General features: G+C 44.0%; 1 protein-coding gene across 2 annotated transcripts in view; it reads right to left on the bottom strand.

Annotated features, from left to right (window-relative positions):
* The window catches only part of pik3r3b (phosphoinositide-3-kinase, regulatory subunit 3b (gamma)), a 549,621-nt gene that overhangs the window by 366,904 nt on the left and 159,007 nt on the right, over positions 1–23,710 (bottom strand). For both annotated transcript variants that reach the window (XM_078218604.1, XM_078218605.1), the window contains 2 exons: positions 23,458–23,550; positions 19,427–19,504 (listed from right to left, as the gene is read on the bottom strand). In XM_078218604.1, coding sequence (XP_078074730.1) covers positions 19,427–19,504; positions 23,458–23,550 — 171 coding nt within the window. The remainder of the gene's footprint in view (positions 1–19,426; positions 19,505–23,457; positions 23,551–23,710) is intronic.

Here is a 23,710-nt window from a genome sequence, read left to right as displayed (position 1 = left end):
GGAGCAGGAGCAGGCAATCCAGCCTGCTGCTCAGCCATTTAATACGATCATGGCTGATCTCAAGTCAACTCCACTTACCTGCCCGTTCACCATAGTCCTCCAAACCCTTACTAACTATAAGAAATATATTATGGAGAAGATCATACTGGACTAAGCCAGATGAAAAATAGCTGGTAAAGAGATCCAATTTACAGGCTAACCACATCCAATATGCCATTTTAGTTTGGGTGCTGTAGAGGTATTCTTGCCATATTGTCTAAAACATGCACTGGGCATAGAAATCATAGAAACCCTACAGTGCAGAAAGAGGCCATTTGGCCCATCGAGTCTGCACCGACCACAATCCCACCCAGGCCCCACCCCACATATTTACCCGCTAATCCCTTTAACCTACGCATCTCAGGACACTAAGGGGCAATTTTTAGCATGGCCAATCAACCTAACCCACACATCTTTGGACTGTGCGAGGAAACCGGAGCACCCGGAGGAAACCCACGCAGACACGAGGAGAATGTGCAAACTCCACACAGACAGTGACCCAAGCCGGGAATCGAACCCAGGTCCCTGGAGCTGTGAAGCAGTAGTGCTAACCACTGTGCTACCGTGGGCACTTGAAAACACAAATCAAAAGTTGTTTTAAGCTTGTTTTATGAGACAAAGCAGGAATTGCCGTATGCGGGATGTAGCATGCGTTTAGGATTATCAGGTCTACATCTGTCGAAAGAATAGTCCTTCAAGGGATTGCAAAAGACTGTCACCCAAAAGGAACTTCTAAAAAGATACTTGTGTGCATCTGGAGTTGAGAGAAGCTGGAGGGCCACTGATCACCTCTCACTCACCCTTACACTAGGCTTGAACCTCCAGCTGGAATCCCAGCTGGCTAATTTTGCTCCTCCTACTCCCCACTCGTGACAACAAGCTGTCTCATGGGCCATGACTGTTGCCTACACCTCAGCAGCACACTCCTAATGAGGCCAGTGGACCAATTTCACGTGGCCCTGCCATTAGCTTTATTGGAATGTTACCATCGTTAATGCCGGCGGAATTTTTCCATCCCGCTGCAGTGAACAGAGATTTGGCTGGGCACCAAATTCTCCAACCTCGCTGCAGTGGGGACTTGGCGTGAACGGCCGGTAAGATCACATCCATTCGGTATGTGCAGCAAGCACGGCACTGAGTACAATCCAATTTAGAACATAGAACATAGAAAAAATACAGCACGAACAGGCGCTTCAGCCCACAAGTTGCACCGGTCATGTCCCTACCTACCTAGGCTTATATATAGGCTTACCTATAACCCTCAATCCTATTAGGTTCCATGGATTTGCAGGCCATCAGTTTCATGTTCCTCCAATTTGTACTGAATCTCCGTTAGCTTTCCCAACCCTTTGTCAATCCAAAGAAAATGCATGTTTATGCTAACATGCATGTCATCACAGAAAGTGATGCAATACTATGTGACCGAGTTCTCTTGCAGTTAGTACATGCAAGCTGAAGCAACAAGAAGTCACCATTAAAGCTTTGTGGATAAGCTCTACGCCTGCACTTCAGCTTTGTTTGTATTAATCTAGAAAGAGATAATTACAAGATGGTGGCAGCAGTAGTGAGTCAATAGCTGTCAATGACAGTGTAAGCCAGAAGCCCTACCTGAGTCATAACTCACACATTGGCTCAGCAAAGATATGAGTAAAGTCTGAGGGCATTTTGGACACCCTCCAGATTTTGGCCTGAGCCGACAAGACAGAAATCAATGGTAGTTTCAGCCACAGAGATCAATGCAGTGGATTTCCTGCCACTGCCATTGCACTTGCATGCTGTTAGCTTTATTTTTATTCATTCATGGGACATGTGCGTCGCTGGCTGACCAGCATTTATTGCCCATCCCTCGTTGCCCTTGAACTAGGCCATTTCAGAGGGCAGTTGAGAGTCAACCATATTGCTGTGTCTCTGTAGTCACTTGTAGGTCAGACCAGGTAAGGATGGCAGATTTCCTTCTTTAAAAGGTCATTAGTGAACCAGATGGGTTTTTCCAACAAGCGACAATGGTTTCCTGGTCATGAATAGATTCTTAGTTCCAGATATTATTTATGGAATTCAAATTCCACCATTTGTCGTGGTGGGGTTTGAACCTGGACTCCCCAGAACATTAACTGAGTTTCTGGATTAATAATCTCGTGGTAATAACCACGAGGCCATCGCTGACCCCATTGCCTGGCACCTCTTGTCTACAAGTTCAAATGCCTGTGCTGCAGCAGCACAGCTTAGGGCGTGACTCCTGCTCAGCTGCGAATTGTAAAGCAAGGTTTGCTCTTCAGCGGAGAAAGGGGTAGAAGGCTTAGGCAATGGCAGCCAGGTTTCCAGAGATAAACTGGAAAGCATCTGATTCCCCAGGCAAATTCAAACTGCTTAGGCAGAGCACTGAACTATGCATCCTAGACCACGGAGGTGTGAATACAGAGAAACTGAATATAAAAATTAACATCATCACAGAGGGGAGGAAGAATCAATACCTCTGCTTTTAACTGATGCTGACTAGAATGATTAAAGCCCAGGGACAACAGCTTAGATTGCAAGTTAATTTCAGAACATGCAGCCTGGAACTCACGCGGTATAGACTGGAAGCCAATGAGAGTTTGGCCACCCCCATTGTTAACCAATGCACAGAAAAGCAAAAGGATGTGAAATCTCTGATGCTGAATTCTCAGAACAAATTCCGGAGTTGGTTATCACCTCCACACCTACTCATATGCTCCAAAATGATCCCCTGGAAAAGCCGAAGGGACAAACCATTAGAGAATAGTTTTTCTAATGTGCCGGTGCAGACACGCTGGGCCGAAGGGCCTCTTCTGCGCTGTATGATTCTGAGAATACTATAGGATGGATGCAGATATGAATCAATTATCACAAGGAGACAGTGTTTGCAAGCCTTAGGGTCCACATTGTCTGCCTGTACGATATTCAAGGCACCCTAGCAAGGACAGGTGTGCAGTAACAGTGGACTCTCTCACAAACCACCCAGATGCCTGTATACGCAGACACATGCCGTCTATGGGCTTGGGTGCACTGGGCCAAACTTTGCAGAAGATCCAGCAGCAAGAACGTGGGGTGAAGCCAGAGCGGGCAGTGCTCAAACTGCAGAGGTAGGTCACCCAGTGATGAAGGGGTATGGGGGGCAAGACAGTTCCAGGCATTGCCAAAAGAATAGATCCATCCATAAAATGGGGGAATGTCTGACCAAAACGCATGTGGTGGATCAAGGCAAGACATTGCAGTAAACAGCTATCAAAATGAAAGTTTTTGTAATGTCTGCCCCAGCAAGACAGGAATGTATCAACCGACACAGTCCAAGTGCAAACATTCCACTTTTCAACATTCTCCAAGACATACATCACGAGGGATGGAAGTTTGTGGTCCAACACCCAAGCCACCAGAATACAATGGCTTGATAGTAATGTGCCTAGGTTCCCTGGTTGTGGAAGGTAGGTACAAAGAGTCAGATTTATATCTAGTGGACATTCCAGGACCAGCAATAACTGGGCTGCTGCCATGCAATGAACTCAACAAGGTAACTATCCATGAGCTGACCCAGCCAGAAAACCACACCAGTCAAAGCAGGTACCAATGGATTAGTACAAGACCTCTGGAGATTGTACCTGGTTTGACACAGTTGGAAATTTCCACGGGACGCAGTCCTCCCTTTAAAGAAGGTACAGCAGTGTCAATCAACCTGACGCAAAATGTAGTGTGCACATTGCAAGTTCGGGATGGAACGGGGAAAAAGGCAACATTAAATAAGTGCAACGCAACATGAACTGTTGCAGTTCCATTACTACCGCAATAAAGAAGGACAGTTCAATTCAACTATGTTTAGCCAAGAAAGCTAAACAAAGGTGTTGAGTATGTGTGGGATTCCTATTGTGCTTGAGAGGGTTAGGGCGTGAAGAGTAAATAGAGGTTAGCAGAAGTAGCAGAGGTCGCTTAGCTACTGGAAACCTTTTAAGGTAGTAAGGCTTTTATAAGTTTTAGTTTTAACTGGATATACTGCATTTGAAGGACACCAGGGACTGAACATCTCTCAACTCTGCCATGAGAAACTTTGCAAAGAGGCAGACTTCCCCAAAAGAACTTGATGCAGTCCAGATAACAAGGAAATTGAGACAGTAAGAATGTTTTAAGACTAAAGTTAATAGAGCAGAGACCAAGGTACTGTTCAGGAGAATTCAAAGGGAGAAGCAAACAAAGGGTTGTAAGTGAATGAGACAGTTGCAATAAGCAAAGCTAAAGTGAGAAAGCAGACTTCAGAGAGAAATCAAAAGTTTGATGCCATTTTAATAGAGACCGGGATTTGATAATTAAAGCAATTGTGAACGGTTAACAGTCAAGGCAAAGAAATCCTAAAGGGGGGGTTGAAAATCCTGGAAATTGGATTTGTTGTTAAAATTGGAGAGGTAGTTTTGTTTAAAAGAGTCATTTGGAAAACCTGCACTGAATTTCGGAATGCAAACCACTGATGGAAAGCATTGTCGGGAAAGAAGATTTTAAAACGTGTTTTCTGGGAGTGGAGTTTGGAAACTCATGTGGCAATCATCTGGGGAGATTGTGAGGAAAAATCTATAAACACTAATTTGGGCTCAGAGGAGTGTGTGCATTTGACCACAGCCCACTTGTGTTTTTAAAGTGACTTTGTGTCACTCAGACCATTGATAGCACAAGATATATTTTGTAATCTGGGTTGACTTTGAAATCTGTGTGTATTTGTTAAGCAACGGGGTTTTGTATCGTAATCCAAATTTTCAAGTGTAACAGATGTTTTTGTTCCTGTTGTTAAAACCAATTAGCGGTCCTATGACTCTGTTCCTCCATGTTTTTATTTAAAAAAGAAAAGTTATCGTCTTCCATTCTGGAATCTTCCTGTCCAGTTGTAACATCAACTGGGATCACAACATGGAATATAGCAGTGGTCAACACTGCCAGTGCCATCTTTAGTTTTTTGCTCTTGTTATGGATAGAGAGATGTGGGATAATTTTTTCCTTTTTCCACCTCTCAACTGACTGCAACAAGATATATTATTGAGGAATGTTTTAAACCTTGGGTGCTTTGATTCCAGAGAACAAACATTCTTGTAAGATTACACCAAATGAAAGTATAAAATATTTACAATACCCAAAATGTAAATACAACAAACACCCACTCCTCAAACACATACACATGTTCTCACACACAAACACAGTAAAAGATGATTTCTAAAGAGGTAATATGAACTTGGGTTACTAAAAGGGTAAAGCGAAACAGGACATGTCTGAAAACAGTCCTGAAGATGGTGGTTGAAAAAGTGCAGGCCTGAAGGATTCTCTCTTGGTTTACTGAAGACTAAGGAGGTTGGAAGTTTAACTAACATAAAGTAAAGAGTGGGGTAAATGGGTATTTTACTGGTTGGCGATCAGTGACTCGTGGTGTGCCTCAGGGATCAGTGTTGGGACCGCAATTGTTTACGATTTACATAGATGATTTGGAGTTGGGGACCAAGTGTTGTGTGTCAAACTTCGCAAATGACACTAAGATGGGTGGCAGAGCAAAGTGTGCAGAGGACGCTGAAAATCTGCAAAGGGATATAGATAGTCCAAGGGCAAAGGTCTGGCAGATGGAGTACAATGTTGGTAAATGCAAGGTCATCCATTTTGGTAGGAATAACAGCAAAATGGACTATTATTTAAAAGGTAAAATATTGCAACATAATTGCAGTAGGTAATTAAAAAGGCAAATGGAATCTTGTCCTTCATTGCTATAGGGATGGAATTTAAAAACACGGAGGTTATGTTGCAGCTGTATAAGGTCCTGATGAGGCCACACCTGGAGTACTGGTACAGTTTTGGTTTCCTTACTTGAGAAAGGATATACTGGCACTGCAGGGGGTGCAGAGGAGATTCACTAGGTTGATTCTGGAGTTGAGAGAGTTGGCTTACGAGGAGAGACTGAGTAAACTGGGACTATATTCAATGGAATTCAGAAGAATGAGGGGAGATCTTACAGAAACATATAAGATTATGAAGGGAATAGATAAGATAGAAGCAGGGAATTGTTTCCACTGATGGGTAAAACTAGAACGAGGGGGCATGGCCTCAAAATAAGGGGGAGCAGATTTAGGACTGAGTTGAGGAGCAACTTCTTCATCCAAAGGGTTGTGAATCTATGGAATTCCCTGCCCAGTGAAGCAGTTGAGGCTACCTCATTGAATGTTTTTAAGGCAAGGATAGATAAATTTTTGAACAGCAAAGAAATTAAGGGTTGTGGTGAGTGGAAGAGTAAGTGGAGCTGAGTCCACAAAAAGATCAGCCATGATCTTATTGAATGGCGGAGCAGGCTTGAGAGGCCAGATGGCCTACTCCTGCTCCTGGTTCTTATGTTCTTGTGTTCTAGATTTTTTAGTTGAAATTGTGGTCAAACGCCTGCAGTGAATGTTATAATCCTGCGGGTAAAACTCATTAGCCCCTTTTCATTACCTGAATTGACTTTCTTTTCAAGGCACGATTCTTTCTATTCTGGATGAGATCTCTCCCCATGAGGTGTTAGCCCCAGACTGACTTATTGGACTGCCTTCATGGATTAATAAGGCAATCCCTATCACAAGCTAGTGTCTGCCATGTGAAAACAGTATCGATGTTTCCTGTTGTCCACATAATGGGTTAATGGCTGAGCAATTTGTTACAGAATGGAGGATGTCTGTTATCTTATCAACATTCCAGCCATGATTAGCCTCCAAAATGTCTTTATTCAAAATTCCACCTTCATGGGTCAGTCAAGCAGCCACCGTTATTTTAAATTTATTCCATTGAACTACTGAGGGACAGTCAATCAGCACCTGGAAAGCCATTTGCATTTTCAATCACTTCCAGAGATATGTTCAGATATCTCTGGCTCTGGGTAGAAATAACAAAGGAAGTTACCTGATTCCTCTGGTGCCCAGTTTGTTATGATAAATTATCCATTCCATGCTGCTTTTTAAAAAAAATGATAAAGTGTCCATCTTCCTATTAAGCTGTATGGACATATGATGCGAATTTAACACTGCCCTGATTGATGTGGTATCCAACAATGGTTTACGTTGCATGGGAAAACTGTCCCAGGATATGTGAATGATGGTCCATCAACAATGACACTTTACCACCCCAATACCCTTTGTTGAAATGGGATAGCTAAACCTATGGCCAAGACTCCAATCACTGCTCAACCAGTGTCTGGAAAAGGGGTAAGATATCCAAGTTGTGTCATTGCAACTTCACGCAGGCCATTACCATCACATGCTGAGATTTTGTTTCGTCGACTGGTGAAAACCACACTATCGTGCTATCTTTGCAACAAGTCCTCTTTATCACAAATTGATTACATCAGATGAAAGATGTGCATGTGTGTGTGACAATTACTGCAACTATACATTGGCCAGGTGAGGTCCTAGAACACGGATCCCAGCAGAAGTGTCCAAGGTGTGCAAAGAACGACGTTCGTATGAGGTGACAACATCAAATGGTGTGGTACTGTGAAGGAATCAGTCTCACTCAGGCTACTCTCTGCGAGCCATGCACAACAGAACCAACCCCAGGGTCATCCACATATACTTGTGTACGCCTTGCAGACAAAAAGGTAACAAGCAACACACCGACAACTGAGGACAATTGTCCCAGGCACAATCATCAGGAAGGAAAGGACACATCCACGTGACATTGTCATAAGATCTGGTCGAGTCAGCTGATGGCGAGTATAGTTCCACACATAGACAACACCATGAAGAGCAATGTTCCAAATGTTCTTGCTACAGCTGAATCTTTTACGTAAATAATGTTGCTGTTGTCAATCTTCCATTCTACAAGGGTTGCTGAAATTCAAATGCATACTAATGTTACACTACATGGGGTTGTTATTTAAGGGAAGGGGAATATTATGATAGTGCATTTGTCATGTTTATGCTAATATGTATGCCATCACGGGGAGTGATGCACTATCATATGATTGAGTTCTCTTGCACTGTTGGTTAGTAGATGCAGGTTGAAGCAACAAGTCTTCGTTAATCTAGAAGGAAATAATACAACAGTATTCATTCCCATTTCACTCCTTCTGCGGTTTGCATTTTAAAAAAAAATCTGGTGATAGAATGCTGTACTGAGGGGAGAATTATTTTACTGTTTTACCCATTTATAAGTGTTCCTTGCCTCCACTCTGTGTTGCACCTCATGTCAGTACACAGAGATGATCGAGTTTCCTGTCTTGACATTGAGATTTATCATTTCAAAGAAGACTACGTTAGAGTTCCAGCCAGGAAAATCCGAGTGGCTCTTCCAATCTTACACCTTTCTTTACAGTGTGCTGGGCTAGGGTTTGGAATTATCTTTCTAATTAAAGGCTGTGATGGGTTTCTGTGAGCAGAGGTGTCTCTTATAGTCTGAGAACTACATCTTTTCATTCAATGTCCTATGAGTGAATAGATTTTGGGATCAATAATTATCTGAATTGTGATAAATTGCAGATTGGAATTTGTGTAGGTTTCTCACTACATCCTCAGTCTGTTCGAATAGATATTACACGCAGGGCTGAGACTTGACAATCTAAACTAACAAATCAAATTCATTATTTACCAGATCAGGTAAGTACTAAAATATAACAAACTAGGCCTATAATGGAGTACAAGATAACGGATTTATAATTGATAGCTCACTATAGCAATCCTCTCTTTTTCAGCAGCTAGAACAAAGTTATTCCATTTGCAAGAAACAGTAAGAAGTCTCACAATGCCAAGTTAAAGTCCAACAGGTTTATTTGGAATCATGGGTTTTTGGAGCCCTGCTCACACATCTGATAAAAGAGCAGTGCTCTGAAAGCTCGTAATTCCAAATAAACCTGTTGGACTTTAACCTGGTGTTGTGAGACTTCTTACTGTGCCCACCCCAGTCCAACGCTGGCATCTCCGCCTCATTTACAAGAAAGCCTTCAGTGAATGTTAACAATCCAGGTTGTGCACGCCCTTTGGTACCAGAACGTTACCTTGAGCTTTATCTTGCAAGTTGAAAGTTTTATAAAGTATGGCTGAATTTAAAGCAGATGGCGGTGGCCCCACCAAGTGGACCACACGGCATTGCCCATTTCCCAGAGTCCCAACGTGATTGAGTACCCATCAGACAATTCACTTCCTGGCACCAGGGCTCTGGAACCTTTAAGGTTAGAAATCCCACCTCCTGGAGCTGATCGCCAGTTGGAGGGCTGTCAGCTCTTCTGTCCCAGTAGAACCAACTGCAAGCAGCCTGCAGCAGCATAGTGTACACTGTCCTGGAAAACCAGGGAACTGGGATTGGGCTCATCAAGCCAATTGGACAACTCCTGGTGCGGGGAACTGTTGTGTGTGTGTGTGTGTGGGGGGGGGGGGATGGGTTACGGGTGTCAATGAGGAGGGCATCTCTCCCAACCCCGCAGGGAAGCCCCTCCAGCTTTTACTGGGTGGTTTTCCACATGGTAGAGGGTCTCCCATGCTGGTAAAATATCAATGGTGGCAGAAAGAGGCTCTTAACTTAGGTGGCCACTTAAGGGCCTTAATTGGTCCATAGGCGATAAAAACCATTCTGAATCTCCGCTGCCATTGGCTGAATTGTGACCAGGCACTCACGCCCCTGGCCTTCCGTTCCAATTCTACGGTCACCAACTCCCCTTCATCACTGTCTCTGGCTCATCGAATTAAATTATATTGGCAGCATAAGGGCAGGAATCTCAGTGGGAAAAAGTGTGCCATGGGAGTCTGGGAAACTTAGCGAGAGCAGCACACGAGCACAATTTGTAGTTAATGAGCTGCATGCAGTCAATAGGCCGAGCAAACTATTGGAAGAGGTGTTGAAATGATTGATGCTACAAAGGGAAACTTCTCTGAAGCTGATGTGAAGGTTCTGCTGGCCTAGCTTACAGATGGCTCCACTGGAACTGTAGTGAAGAGGCCATCACATGTAGCAGTAAAGATCATGTGGAAGGAAGAGGCTGCAGATGTCAGACCTCTGTAGCCCCAAACGTCCCTTGCTGTCTCTGAAGAAGTTTAATAATCTTACAAGGCTTGCATGTTTTTAGGTGAATAACAGGACAAGCAATCTGGCGGTCACTATAATGGCAGCTAAACATTGCCATTTAGGATATCATGTGGCACCGTTTTCCTTGTCCCTGGAACAAGGTCACTGGCAGCGCTCTTATTGAGTATCTCGTACCCTACAATACACATAAATGTATCAGTATACAGTAAAAAGTATTGTTTCTTGAGGGCCATACAGACAAAGTATACTGTTCATAGAGAAGTAAATGAGAGACTGCAGAATGTAGTGTTACAGTCATAGCTAGGCTGTAGAGAAAGATCAACTTAATACAAGGTAGGTCCATTCAAATGTCTGATGGCAGCAGGGAAGAAGCTGTTCTTCAGTCAGTTGGTACGTGACCTCAGACTTTTGTATCTTTTTCCCGACGGAAGATGGTGGAAGAGAGTATGTCCGGTGTACGTGGAGTCCTTGATTATGCTGGCTGCTTTTCCGAGGCAGTAGGAAGTGTAGACAGTGTGAATGGATGGGAGGCTGGTTTGCGTGATAGACTGGGCTTCAGACATGCCAAATTTCCTTAGTCTTCTGAGAAAGTAGAGGTGTTGGTGGGCTTTCTAGTGTCAGCATGGGGGGACCAAGATGGGATGTTGGTGATTTGGACAACTAAAAAACTTAAAGCTATTGACCATTTCTACTTCATCTCCAGTGATGTAGACAGATGTATCACATAACTGCTTACTCTTAACATTCCTACCACTCATACCACAAATGCAGATCTGGGGACTGCCGCAGCTGATTAAAAATCCTGTTCATGGGGCAGAGGTGGTGCACTTCAACAAGGATGGACAGGCCACCAGAGCAGAGTTTGCAAACACCATCATTTAAGAATACGTGAGGAAGGAAAACTAATGATTGCGTTCAACACTGACCTGCCAGACAGGGATGGAGATGTGGGAATTACATTGGTTTCAAAGGGTACATGAGGATGAATACCTTTTCCTTATTCAACAGCTTCTTCGATCCCTTTACCAGCATCGGACATATAGAGGTTCTGAATGGTAATTCCCAGGACAGGTGGTAAATGGTAAACTGCACACAACATTCCAGGTGTGGTATACAAGGTCCTGTATAATTGGAGCAAGATATCCCCGCTCCTGTATTCGAATCCTCTCACTATGAAGGCCAACATATCATTTGCCTTCTTCACCGCCTGCTGCACTTGCTTGGACATACTCTTCAAATCAGACATTTTAGCCAATGTTCCAGACTTCCAGGGTTCAAAAAGAGATAGCTGAGGAAATTGTGGAGGCATTGATGGTGATCTTTCAGGAATCACGGGAGGGAGGGTACCGGAGGACTGGAAAGTAGCTAATGTAACGCCGCTGTTTAAGAAGGGAGGGAGACAGCAGACGGGAAATTATAAGCCGGTTAACCTGACTTTGGTCATTGGAAAGATTTTAGAGTCCATTATTAAAGATGAGTACTTAGAAGTGCATGATAAAATAGGACTGAGTGAGCATGGCTTTGCAAGGGGAGGTCGTGTCTGACAAATCTGTTAGAGTTCTTTGAGGAGATAACAAAGAAGTTAGATAAAGGAGAACCAATGGACGTGATTTATTTAGATTTCCAGAAGGCCTTTGATAAGGTGCCGCAAAGGAGACTGTTAAATAAGTGCCCATGGTGTTAAGGGTAAGATCCTGGCATGGATAGAGGATTGGCTGGCTGGCAGAAGGCAGAGAGTGGGGTTAAAGGGTCTTTTTCAGGATGGCAGCCGGTGACTAGTGGTGTGCCTCAGGGGTCAGTGCTGGAACCACAACTTTTCACAATATACATTCACGATTTGGAGGAAGGAACTGAAGGCACTGTTGCTAAGTTTGCAGATGATACAAAGATATGTAGAGGGTCAGGTAGTATTGAGGAAGCAGGGGGGCTGCAGAAGGACTTGGACAGGTTAGGAGAGTGGGCAAAGAAGTGGCATATGGAATACAATGTGGAAAAGTGTGAGGTTATGCACTTTGGAAGGAGGAATGGAGGCATAGACCATTTTCTAAATGGGAAAATGCTTAGGAAATCAGAAACACAAAGGGACTTGGGAATCATTGTTCAAGATTCTCTTAAGGTTAACGTGCAGGTTCAGTTGGCAGTTAGGAAGGCAAATGCAATGTTAGCATTCATGTCGAGAGGGCTAGAATACAAGAGCAGGGATGTACTTCTGAGGCTGTTCAAGGTTCTGGTCAGACCCCATTTGGAGAATTGTGAGCAGTTATGGGCCCCACATCCAAGGAAGGATGTGCTGGCCTTGGAAAGGGTCCAGAGGAGGTTCACAAGAATGATCCCTGGAATGAAGAGCTTGTCGTATGAGGAACGGTTGAGGACTCTGGGTCTGTACTCGTTGGAGTTTAGAAGGATGAGGGGGGATCTTATTGAAACTTACAGGATACTGCGAGGCCTGGATAGAGTGGACGTGGAGAGGATGTTTCCACTAGTTGGAAAAACTTGAACCAGAGGGCACAACCTCAGGCTAAAGAGACAATCCATTAAAACAGATAAGGAGGAATTTTTTCAGCCAGAGACTGGTGAATTTGTGGAACTCTTTGCCCGCAGAAGGCTGTGGAGGCCAAGTCATTGAGTGTCCTTAAGACAGAGATAGATAGGTTTTTGATTAATAAGGGGGTCAGGGGTTAAGGGAAAAGGCAGGAGAATGGGGATGAGAAAAATATCAACCATGATTGAATGGCGGAGCAGACTCGATGGGGCCTAATTCTGCTCCTATGTCTTATGGTCTTACTTCTCCTTCACATCCCTGGGTAAGCCCATGGGCAGGACAGAACGCTAAGATGGCAAGACAGTGCGAGAAATGTAATCCAAAGGGGTTGCCCTGTGAATCCTAAATACTGCCTCCAGAACTCAAAGTCTCATGGCATCAGGTCAAACATGGGCAAGGAAACATAGAACATAGAACATAGAAAGCCACAGCACAAACAGGCCCTTCGGCCCACAAGTTGCGCCGATCATATCCCCACCTCTAGGCCTATCTATAGCCCTCAATCCCATTAAATCCCATGTACTCATCCAGAAGTCTCTTAAAAGACCCCAACGAGTTTGCCTCCACCACCACCGACGTCAGCCGATTCCACTCACCCACCACCCTCTGAGTGAAAAACTTACCCCTGACATCTCCTCTGTACCTACCCCCCAGCACCTTAAACCTGTGTCCTCTCGTAGCAACCATTTCAGCCCTTGGAAATAGCCTCTGAGAGTCTACCCTATCCAGACCTCTCAACATCTTGTAAACCTCTATCAGGTCACCTCTCATCCTTCGTCTCTCCAGGGAGAAGAGACCAAGCTCCCTCAACCTATCCTCATAAGGCATGCCCCCCAATCCAGGCAACATCCTTGTAAATCTCCTCTGCACCCTTTCAATGGCTTCAACATCTTTCCTGTAATGAGGTGACCAGAACTGCGCGCAGTACTCCAAGTGGGGTCTAACCAGGGTCCTATAAAGCTGCAGCATTATCTCCCGACTCCTAAACTCAATCCCTCGATTAATGAAGGCTAGTACTCCGTACGCCTTCTTGACCGCATCCTCCACCTGCGAGGCCGATTTAAGAGTCCTATGGACCCGGACCCCAAGGTCCTTCTGATCCTCTACACTGCTAAGAATGGTACCCTTCATATTATACTGCTGCTTCATCCCATTGGATCTGCCAAAATGGATCACTACACACTTATCCGGGTTGAAGTCCATCTGCCACTTCTCCGCCCAGTCTTGCATTCTATCTATGTCTCGCTGCAACTTCTGACATCCCTCCAAACTATCCACAACACCACCTACCTTGGTGTCGTCAGCAAACTTACCAACCCATCCCTCCACTTCCTCATCCAGGTCATTTATGAAAATGACAAACAGCAAGGGTCCCAGAACAGATCCCTGGGGCACTCCACTGGTCACTGACCTCCATGCAGAGAAAGACCCCTCCACAGCCACTCTCTGCCTTCTGCAGGCAAGCCAGTTCTGGATCCACAAGGCAACAGCCCCTTGGATCCCATGCCCTCTCACTTTCTCAAGAAGTCTTGCATGGGGGACCTTATCGAACGCCTTGCTGAAGTCCATATAGACCACATCCACCGCTCTTCCTTCGTCAATGTGTTTGGTCACATTTTCAAAGAACTCAACCAGGCTCGTAAGGCACGACCTGCCCTTGACAAAGCCGTGCTGACTACTTTTGATCATACTAAACTTCTCTAGATGATCATAAATCCTGTCTCTCAGGATCCTCTCCATCAACTTACCAACCACTGAGGTTAGACTCACCAGTCGGTAATTTCCCGGGCTGTCCCTGTTCCCTTTCTTGAATATAGGGACCACATCTGCAATCCTCCAATCCTCCGGAACCTCTCCCGTCTCCATCGACGATGCAAAGATCATCGCCAAAGGCTCCGCAATCTCCTCCCTCGCCTCCCACAGTAACCTGGGGTACATCCCATCCGGTCCCGGCGACTTACCAACCTTGATGCCATTCAATAGTTCCAACACATCCTCTTTCTTTATGTCCACATGCTCGATCCTTTCTGTCCACCGCAAACCAGCAGTACAACCACCCAGATCCCTTTCCACCGTGAATACCGAGGTAAAGTATGCTGATTACCTCGTGCTGCTTTCCCTCAGCTCATGAATCAATGCTCCTCCATGTTAAACATCACTTGCAAGAAGCATTGAGGGTGGCAAGGGCGTAAGATGTACCGTGGATGTGGAACTTCAATGGCCATCACCAAGAGTGGTTTAGCATTTCACCATTACTGACAGAGATGGCAGCCTCCTGAAGGACATCGTTGCCAGATTAAACCTTTGGCAGGTAGTCAGAGAGCCAACACAACCACATTCCCACCAATCTAGCAGTTGCACACTTTGCTCTCTAGAAGAGACCTCTGCAGCTTTTCAGCTCTGCACAAATGGCCAAAAGACTGACATTTGCTTTGCTGGATCTCATTTGTTTAGACTCTCACAATATTAAGCACTTCTTCTTATGGTCTGTATTGAGAATGTTACACTTACGTCTAAGCATCAACACTTCAAAGGTCTAGGCGTCAACTAAAGAAACTGCTGCTCAGACTCTCTGGCATTCTTGCGGGCACGGACCATAAATCCTTCGCTGACTATAATCCCAGTTTATTTGAAATATTCCATCTGTCTGTTTTCAAGCAGTGTAACAAGGCATTATTGACGCAGGCAATTATGGCTCATATGGCACATCAATACAGTACAGGCCTGTTGGATCAAATAGTCAGTTTCTGTGCTGTAAAAATCAATGTACTTCTACGCAATATGGTGACACACACAATGCGTTAGCATAAATTACGAGATGGTGCTGGGCACAAACTGCAAGACACCCTCAATCTATCCAGACGTGCACTTTTTTTGTTAAGCATATACTGGCTTACTCAATTCAGATTGGTGTTTTCATGCGTATATAATGTTAATTCCCTCTGAAACACGAGTGAACTCAGCATGTTGTGAATCATCACACAAAAAGCTTCACAAGTGAGCTGAAGATGTAGGGACCGGAATCCTTTGATGTTCATGACAACAATGCGTGTTTATATTTGGGGTATGTCATATGTGCAATCTCAATGGAGTAGCGTTGATTTAACCAAATACTTCCACCTTGAGGAATGGGTTCTGGGAAACTCTACAGTGGTACATATTCTCAGCTGAGACTGAAGAAGACGTAGGGTTCAGCGTGAGTTGCATCACCACTTGTTAAGTTAAGTTCGACATTAACAGGGAGATACCACTGGGAGAGTGGGTGCTCCTCTGTGCTTCTCTGTGACTAAACTGAATTTGTACTGAGGTGTTTCGAGCGAACCTGTGCCTAGTAATCAAATAAATAATTGAAACCCTACAGGGCAAAAGGAGGCCATTCGGCCCATTGAGTCTGTACCGACAACAATCCCACCCAGGCCATATCCCCGCAACCCCACACATTTACCCCACTAATCCTTCTAACCTATGCATCCTGGGACACTAAGGGGCAATTTAGCACAGCCAACACACCTAACCCACACGTCTTTGGACTGTGGGAGGAAACCGGAGCACCTGGAGGAAACCTACGCAGACACGGGGAAAACATGCAAACTGTACACAGTCACCCAAGCCGGGAATTAAACCTAGGTCCCTGGAGCTATGAGGCAGCAGTGCTAACCACTGTGCCACCATGCTACCCGTGCATAGAAGTTCCTGGCCCCAAAAAGGCACAATTACTGACTTAGTTTCTCTTCAAAAGGCTACTGTAGCCATGACAACAATTCATGATTGGAAAGTTAATGGAAGATAACAACTTAGAGAGTCCGATCCTGCACAACACAGCGCCTGCCATTCATACGAGTCTGTAGACTGACTAATTGATCAAAAACTAACAATTCTCTCTCTAAGTGATCAGAAACAATCAAATGGGGTTTTTTTTACATATAAAAAAGCGCAAATTGTCCAATTTATGACAGAACTCACATTAACACATTCAATTGGCTTATTCAGCTGAGGACATCTCCAAGAAGACAGTTCAGCTTTCAGCAATCTAAGGAAAGACTTTATTCAATTGCTATATCACAGCAACATCAAACTGTAGTGGCAGCGCAATATAAATCAGACAGCATTGCTGCCCGCCATGACCCTAAGATGGCAAGAAGTACGATGTAAATACCAGTGCTATTTCTCTAAGCATGTATGAAGCCAGCCCATTCTTATAGGTAACGATAAGGTCTTGACATCAGCAATGGACCTAGGTGTGCAAGTCCACAAATCCTTGAAGGTGGCAACACAGGTGGAGAAGGTGGTGAAGAAGGCATATGGTATGTTTGCCTTTATAGGACGGGGTATAGAGTATAAAAGCTGGAGTCTGATGATGCAGCTGTATAGAACGCTGGTTAGGCCACATTTGGAGTACTGCGTCCAGTTCTGGTCGCCGCACTACCAGAAGGACGTGGAGGCATTGGAGAGAGTGCAGAGAAGGTTTACCAGGATGTTGCCTGGTATGGAGGGTCTTAGCTATGAGGAGAGATTGGGTAAACTGGGGTTGTTCTCCCTGGAAAGACGGAGAATGAGGGGAGATCTAATAGAGGTGTACAAGATTATGAAGGGGATAGATAGGGTGAACGGTGGGAAGTTTTTTCCCAGATCAGAAGTGACGTTCACGAGGGGTCACGGGCTCAAGGTGAGAGGGGCGAAGTATAACTCAGATATTAGAGAGATGCTTTTTACACAGAGGGTGGTGGGGGCCTGGAATGCGCTGCCAAGTAGGGTGGTGGAGGCAGGCACGCTGACATCGTTTAAGACTTACCTGGATAGTCACATGAGCAGCCTGGGAATGGAGTGATACAAACGATTGGTCTAGTTGGACCAAGGAGTGGCACAGGCTTGGAGGGCCGAAGGGCCTGTTTCCTGTGCTGTACTGTTCTTTGTTCTTTGTTCTAATCTGTAAAGATCTAACCCTAATTGGGAAAAAGTCTGGGAATAGAAAATAACAATTACAATTGCACATTTTTTGGTGAAGAATTGTATCATTGATTTTCAGTTGTTAACAGCGCTCTGAAATCTTCCCCATGTAAACAGGTCAGATTCTGCAGCCCACATCTATTGCAATGTCGAGGAGGAGGTCTCTAATAGCTGGAATTAGGACAATGACGCCGAAACCTGTCTCACTTTCCTAACAGAATAAGGATGAAAAATCTGTAAGCTTTTAGCAGGGCAAGTGTCGGTACACACCAGGCCAAGTATGGAGCATTGCTGTCCTTGAAAATAAAGGCTACATGTATGTGGTGCCAAAGCATGTTTTCATTTACAATAAAGTACTTTTGGATGATGGCAAAATATGCAGATCCTGGAATCTGAAAGAAAAACAGAAAATGCTGGAAAATCTCAGCAGGTCTGACAGCATCTGTGGCAAAAGAATAGAGCCAACGTTTCCAGGCTGGCTGACCCTTCTCAGAGCCCAGAGTATTTTTGGAACTGCAGCCACTTTTGTAACTAATTGTCACACAGCAAGATCTCACAAACCACGGTAGCATCGACAACAAGCACATGTTTTGTGCTATTGACTGAGAGTAAAATGTTGGCCAAGATACAAAGTGGTTCCCTAATCTTCTTCCAACGGTACAGTGGGACCTTTAAAATTTACGTTTAGCTGCAGAACACGTAATTCATGGACCATTTACAGCATCAGAAGGGCAGTAATTCCAACAAAGCAGCACTCTCTCAATACGGAAATGAAATGTCAAACTAATATATGTGATCATATCCCAGAGTGAGACTCTGAAGCCATAATGTATCATTTTCATGGATTCATTTCTGAAGCTCTTGCAAAAGTGACTTCCAGTTTACAAACTGCACTTGGAATTCCTATAAAGGGAGCAATTTTTATTTTAAAACGGATTGTATTACGATTATAATCTATTACTTTCATCACTCAGCTGGTTCTCAACTCTCTGTAGATCAGCAGGAGTGAGCTGGCAAGAAACACAGCGACAGTGCTCAGATTCAAGACAATGGCAATCGTCATGTAGGCCACTCTTCTACATCGAACAAATAAGCATACAGTACAAAAGCAAGCTGTCAAATTCCTTGTCAAATAAATAACAGTGGGGATAAAGTAGTATTTACCACAAACACATGAGCAGTAATAAATAATAAAGGCTATAGGGTTTAGTTACCTCCGATTCTCCCAATCTCCAGAATAACTTTGGCAGAAACCCAAACAGCCATAGCTTTTCCTCAAGAAATTCTGCTGAAGCCACAGTAGGCGAACAGCAGAAGCCCCAGTGGAAATTCTACCCACTCCTGCTTAATTAGCAAACACTAAAAGAGATCCTTGTGAATATATTTAGTTAAGACATTGTATTTCATCATGACCAAAATAATCAGGATCTTTATAGTTTCTTTACTGCAGAAACACTCATTGAAACACAAATTATATTCCAATAAAATCCATCCAACGGCCCAGACTAAAGCATCGCCAACATATCACTGAGCATTTAGACCAGCCTCGATTCCCATTCTGTACAGAGTAAGACATTAGCCAGAATTGGGTGCTACACTTGGTTGCAGGAGGGATACAGGGGAGCTTTTCTGCCTCTGATTACCATTGTGTTCCACCAATAAAGTAGGCGAGTGCAAATATCAGGTTACAGCACCCAGTTCCAAACATGAAAGAGAGACACTTGGACAAGTTAACAGAGGATGTCTAGCCCGGGTAGAACTGTATCTGAGCAGGAGTGTTGGAGAGGAAAAGGAAACCATTTAACATAGAATACATCAGTTCAACTCTTTCCAAATAATAATGATGATGGAGTATTTTTAGTTGCTTTTCAATCTTACCAATTTCAAGAGCTTCCTTGAGCTCCAAGCCACTAGGTGAGCCAGGGGGAGGCCGGTAGAGAATTTCACTTTCTGCACCTTTCAGAAAAAATGAACAAAATTCAGTTCAGGTGGGAATATGGTCAATGCATTGTACAAATTTACTGTGCAACAATTGAAATAATTGTCCCAAAATCTATGATGAGGTGTATCTACCGAAAACAACTTACTGGAAGTCTTAGCCACTGCCTCTGGAAAACTTTCCAAGATCAGGGGAACACTTCCCATTAGACAGCCAATTTGGGCATCTGATGGTGAAGAAGCCGGAAAGGCAGCTGAAGATTGCTGGGCCAGACGATTATCAGACTCCCTCCATCATGAAAACCAGGAAAATGCTCCCATTGGCCTTGCTTTTGTAAAAATCCCACTGAACTCTAGGAAAGCGGGATCTCCTCACGTAGGGAGTTCTGACCCTGGGCCCAGCTCCTTTTTACGTTGATGGCCATATGTGGGGCGAGTCAAAATAGGCTGTGAATTTTCAGCATCAGTGGAGAGCTTCATCAATTTAAGGCCGTAGAATATAACCAATCTGCAACAATTCATCAAACGGTGGCACCGTGGTTAGCACTGCTGCATCAAAGCGCCAGGGACCCAGGTTCGATTCCTGGCTTGGGTCACTGTCTGTGTGGAGTTTGCACATCCTCCCCGTGTCTGCGTGGGTTTGCTCCAGGTGCTCCGGTTTCCTCCCAGAGTCTAAAGACGTGCGGGTTAGGTGGATTGGCCATGCTAAATTGCCCCTTATTGTCAGGGGGACTAACTAGGGTAAATACATGGGGTTATGGGGATGGAGCCTGGGTGGGATTGTGGTCAGTGTAGACTCAACAGGCTGAATGGCCTCCTTCTGCACTGTAGGATTCTATGACTATGATAAAAGTGAAGACCACAAAAGTTGCAACCGGTGCTGTGATACACAAGCATTTGCTCTGTTACACCACTGAATATTCTCTATGCCACAGGGAGTCAGTGTTACGGGGCTTGCAGGAAAGTGAGGTTAAGGCCACAGTCAGGTCAGCCATAATCTTATTGAATGATGGAGCAGGCTTGAGGGACCAAATGGCCTTCTTCTGCTTCTATCTCTTATGTTCTTATGTACAAACACGTTGCAATAATCTCATATAAAAGCAAAATACTGCGGATGCTGAAATCTGAAACAAAAAACAAAAAATGCTGGAAAATCTCAGCAAGTCTGACAGCATCTGTGGAGAGAGAATAGAGCCAACATTTCGAGCCTAGATTGCATTAATCCCATTTGTACCTCTAAAAATTGTTGGTACATTTTTCATTCATTCTTTTTATTCTGCTTATTGAAAAGAGACAATAAGCAAACCATTAATTGAGCAGAAAACACAGTTAAAGCTACAAGACAAAAATACTACATTGAATCAATTTTAAGTATTCCCTGTATTTCAATGCTTATACGATCTGATTTGAAACCTGCCATTACATTCATTTGCCTTAGAGACAGATGTGCCCCATAATTAATCAAAAGGATGACCTCTGGGGCAGGTTTCGCACTGAGAATTAGCTAGGCCACAAATTTAAAGAGCACCCTCAGTTACTAGAAGGATTGAATCAAAGCACAGTTAAAAGAGAACTGTTCATCTGGATTACTATATAATCCTCAGTGACAGGAAAAGGAGCTATGGTAGTGGCTGGGTACCCTTTACCTTTCGAATCTTGTCCTGATTCAAGAAATCAGAGGGCAAGTTATCTACTTGCATGCACCGGGTACAGAACTCCATCCACTTGGACTGTACACTTGAAAATCACATGTGCAATGACCATGATTTTCTATCAAAATGAATGAACATAAAATCCCGAGCTGTCTACGTGGGCAGCTCAGTGTGAAAGTGGAAAATCAGGCGGGTAAATGGGTGTTCACAAGCTATCCTCTGTGTTACCAGAGAGGTGATGTTCCATCCACTATGTTTAAAACCGGATCTATTTGGATAGAACAACTTGTCTTACTTATTGTTGACCCTTGATACTCCAGTATGTAAGGACTCCAAGTGCTGGTCAGCAGCAGTTCTGAGAAAGATAACTCATGCAGAATTCACTCAGTATTTGGAAACATGATACCCGGTACAGACTTTGGGGTAAAAATAACAAACTGAGCTTTATTCATGGTGTGTGATCTCGTCTTCTTCTCTCTGTTTCCCACGCTAGGTCTATTACATCACCTATGGTCCATAAACTAATATAGCAGAGCTCCAGCGAGCCAATAGGAATAAATCCAAATGTGTAACAGTATTAGTATTACAATATCATGCATAGGAATTGACTGGTGTGGATTTCCTAGGCCGACCCTGGCATACATGAGGAGGTGCTGGATGGAAAGAGGGTGATAAGATGGTATGCCAAGTTGCCCTGCATCATAGAGTAATAAATATTGATGGGGGCCAGAGAGTGGGTATTTAGTATGACCAGTAAAGAAAGGTCCTTCACATAGGAGTCAACACAAGGAGAAACAGAAGGAAGAACTGAATGGAAGAGAACGCAGCAAACTGCTGGGTGTTCCCTTTTCATGAATCATTGTAGGGGCACAAACTGTCTCTTCCTAGATGGCTAGCAGGAGCTTAAGAAAATCTATGAAGCAAGAGCAATTGCATGGCACATCCCTTCATAAAGTTTAGACAGTGTATTAATTTAGACAAATGCAATGCTTTTAGTGCCTGCAGATTATTTCTTGGCGGGCTGTGATCTTTTGCATTGTTTGAAAACTCTGTTATCACTCTTTTCAGTTCGCTGAAATCCTAGATATCACAAAAAGCCATCTCAATTTTATAATAAATGGAATTGAAAGTCTTGCAGCTTTTCAGGGTTTGCAGGGGAAGGGGAAAGCAATGTGGTTTGGCCAATTCTGGAGCACAGTAATCCCATTAGAAACAGCAATGTTTGTGAAGCAGTGCAAGAGACAGCGAGTACCTTGCAATGCTCCACTGAGCTCTCCTTCAGAAAATGAGACAGAAGAGGAACATCATGCATTAAAGGAGAGGAAAACCATGTCATCTGCCTGTCATGGGCACAAATATTCCCTTTTCACAGCTGGCAGACAAATTCCATTCATCCAACTTTTATGATGCAAGCTAACACCTTGGTATGGTATCTCCACTCCCCAGTCGACCCTCATAAGCAAATCACGACCTTTCACTCCATGTTTCCCTCCATTTCATCACAGAGCCTAAGGGGGCCTGGGGGTGATTCAAAGACTATCAGAGAGCACAAAAGGAATGGAGACAGGTAGTTGAGCAATCCTCACAACTAATGTCTACAGCAGAATGACACAACATTAAGTTAAAATAATATATCCAGCGGACCAAACTCCAATACAAAATTACCCATACTGGTGGGGTGACTGCAGGAGGAAACAGTCAAAAAGTTGTACTGCTACATGTATTTCGGAAAAGCGCTCTGGAAACCTAACAGGGCTTGCACTTGCTGCAAATGTAGGTTTGGATCATATCATTATGGTGAAAAACAGACCATTTGGCCTTAGTTCAGTGCTAGTGTTTATCTCCATACAAGTCACCTTAATCCTACCACAGATACTGTCGGACTTGCTGAGCATTTTCAGCATACTTTTGTTTTTATTACCACTTATCACATCACATTCAATGAATTAATTTTAATGTTTAGTGTTTTTCTGCAGCTGAACGGGACAGCAAGATCTCAAAGGCTACAACGGTAAGAATGGTCACGAGATGGATCATTTATTTTTGTTGTATTAGGAGAAGCCCCGACTCCTCTGTGAATAATGTTATTAAATGTCCAGGTAAACGGACACCTAAAGGACAATGTGGCACTCCTCCAGTACTGAACCCATTGTCAGCTTGTGTGCTCAGGTCTGGGAGTGCCCATTTGACTCTGATGTTAAACCTGGACAGCTCTCACATTGAGAATGACCTCCGAGTACATGTGTGTGTATATGTTTGCGATGTACCTGCATTTGTGCTCGAGACAGAGTGACTGGGAGAATTCTTTAAAAACAGTACCTTTCTTCTCCAAGGCCTCAATCAGCTTCATCACAATCTGCGGTGCTTGATCCGGCAAAGTTAACAGCTCAGTTAGCTCCTGCCCCGGGGGAACTGTCAATGTAGAACACAGAAAGAGTATTCATTATGCTTGCCTGCAGCCTCCTCTGAGCATCAACTAAACTGGATTTTTAATCATGGACCTTATGTAACAAGCTGCAAAACATTCTGTATTCTGACACTTATTCTTATCATTTCCGACAAGTAGCTCAGT

The sequence above is a fragment of the Mustelus asterias genome, chromosome 8 (genome assembly GCF_964213995.1).
Source record: "Mustelus asterias chromosome 8, sMusAst1.hap1.1, whole genome shotgun sequence".
Taxonomy (NCBI): domain Eukaryota; kingdom Metazoa; phylum Chordata; class Chondrichthyes; order Carcharhiniformes; family Triakidae; genus Mustelus; species Mustelus asterias.
The sequence above is the reverse complement of the archived record's forward strand: the minus strand, read 5'-3'. Positions and strand labels throughout refer to the sequence as shown.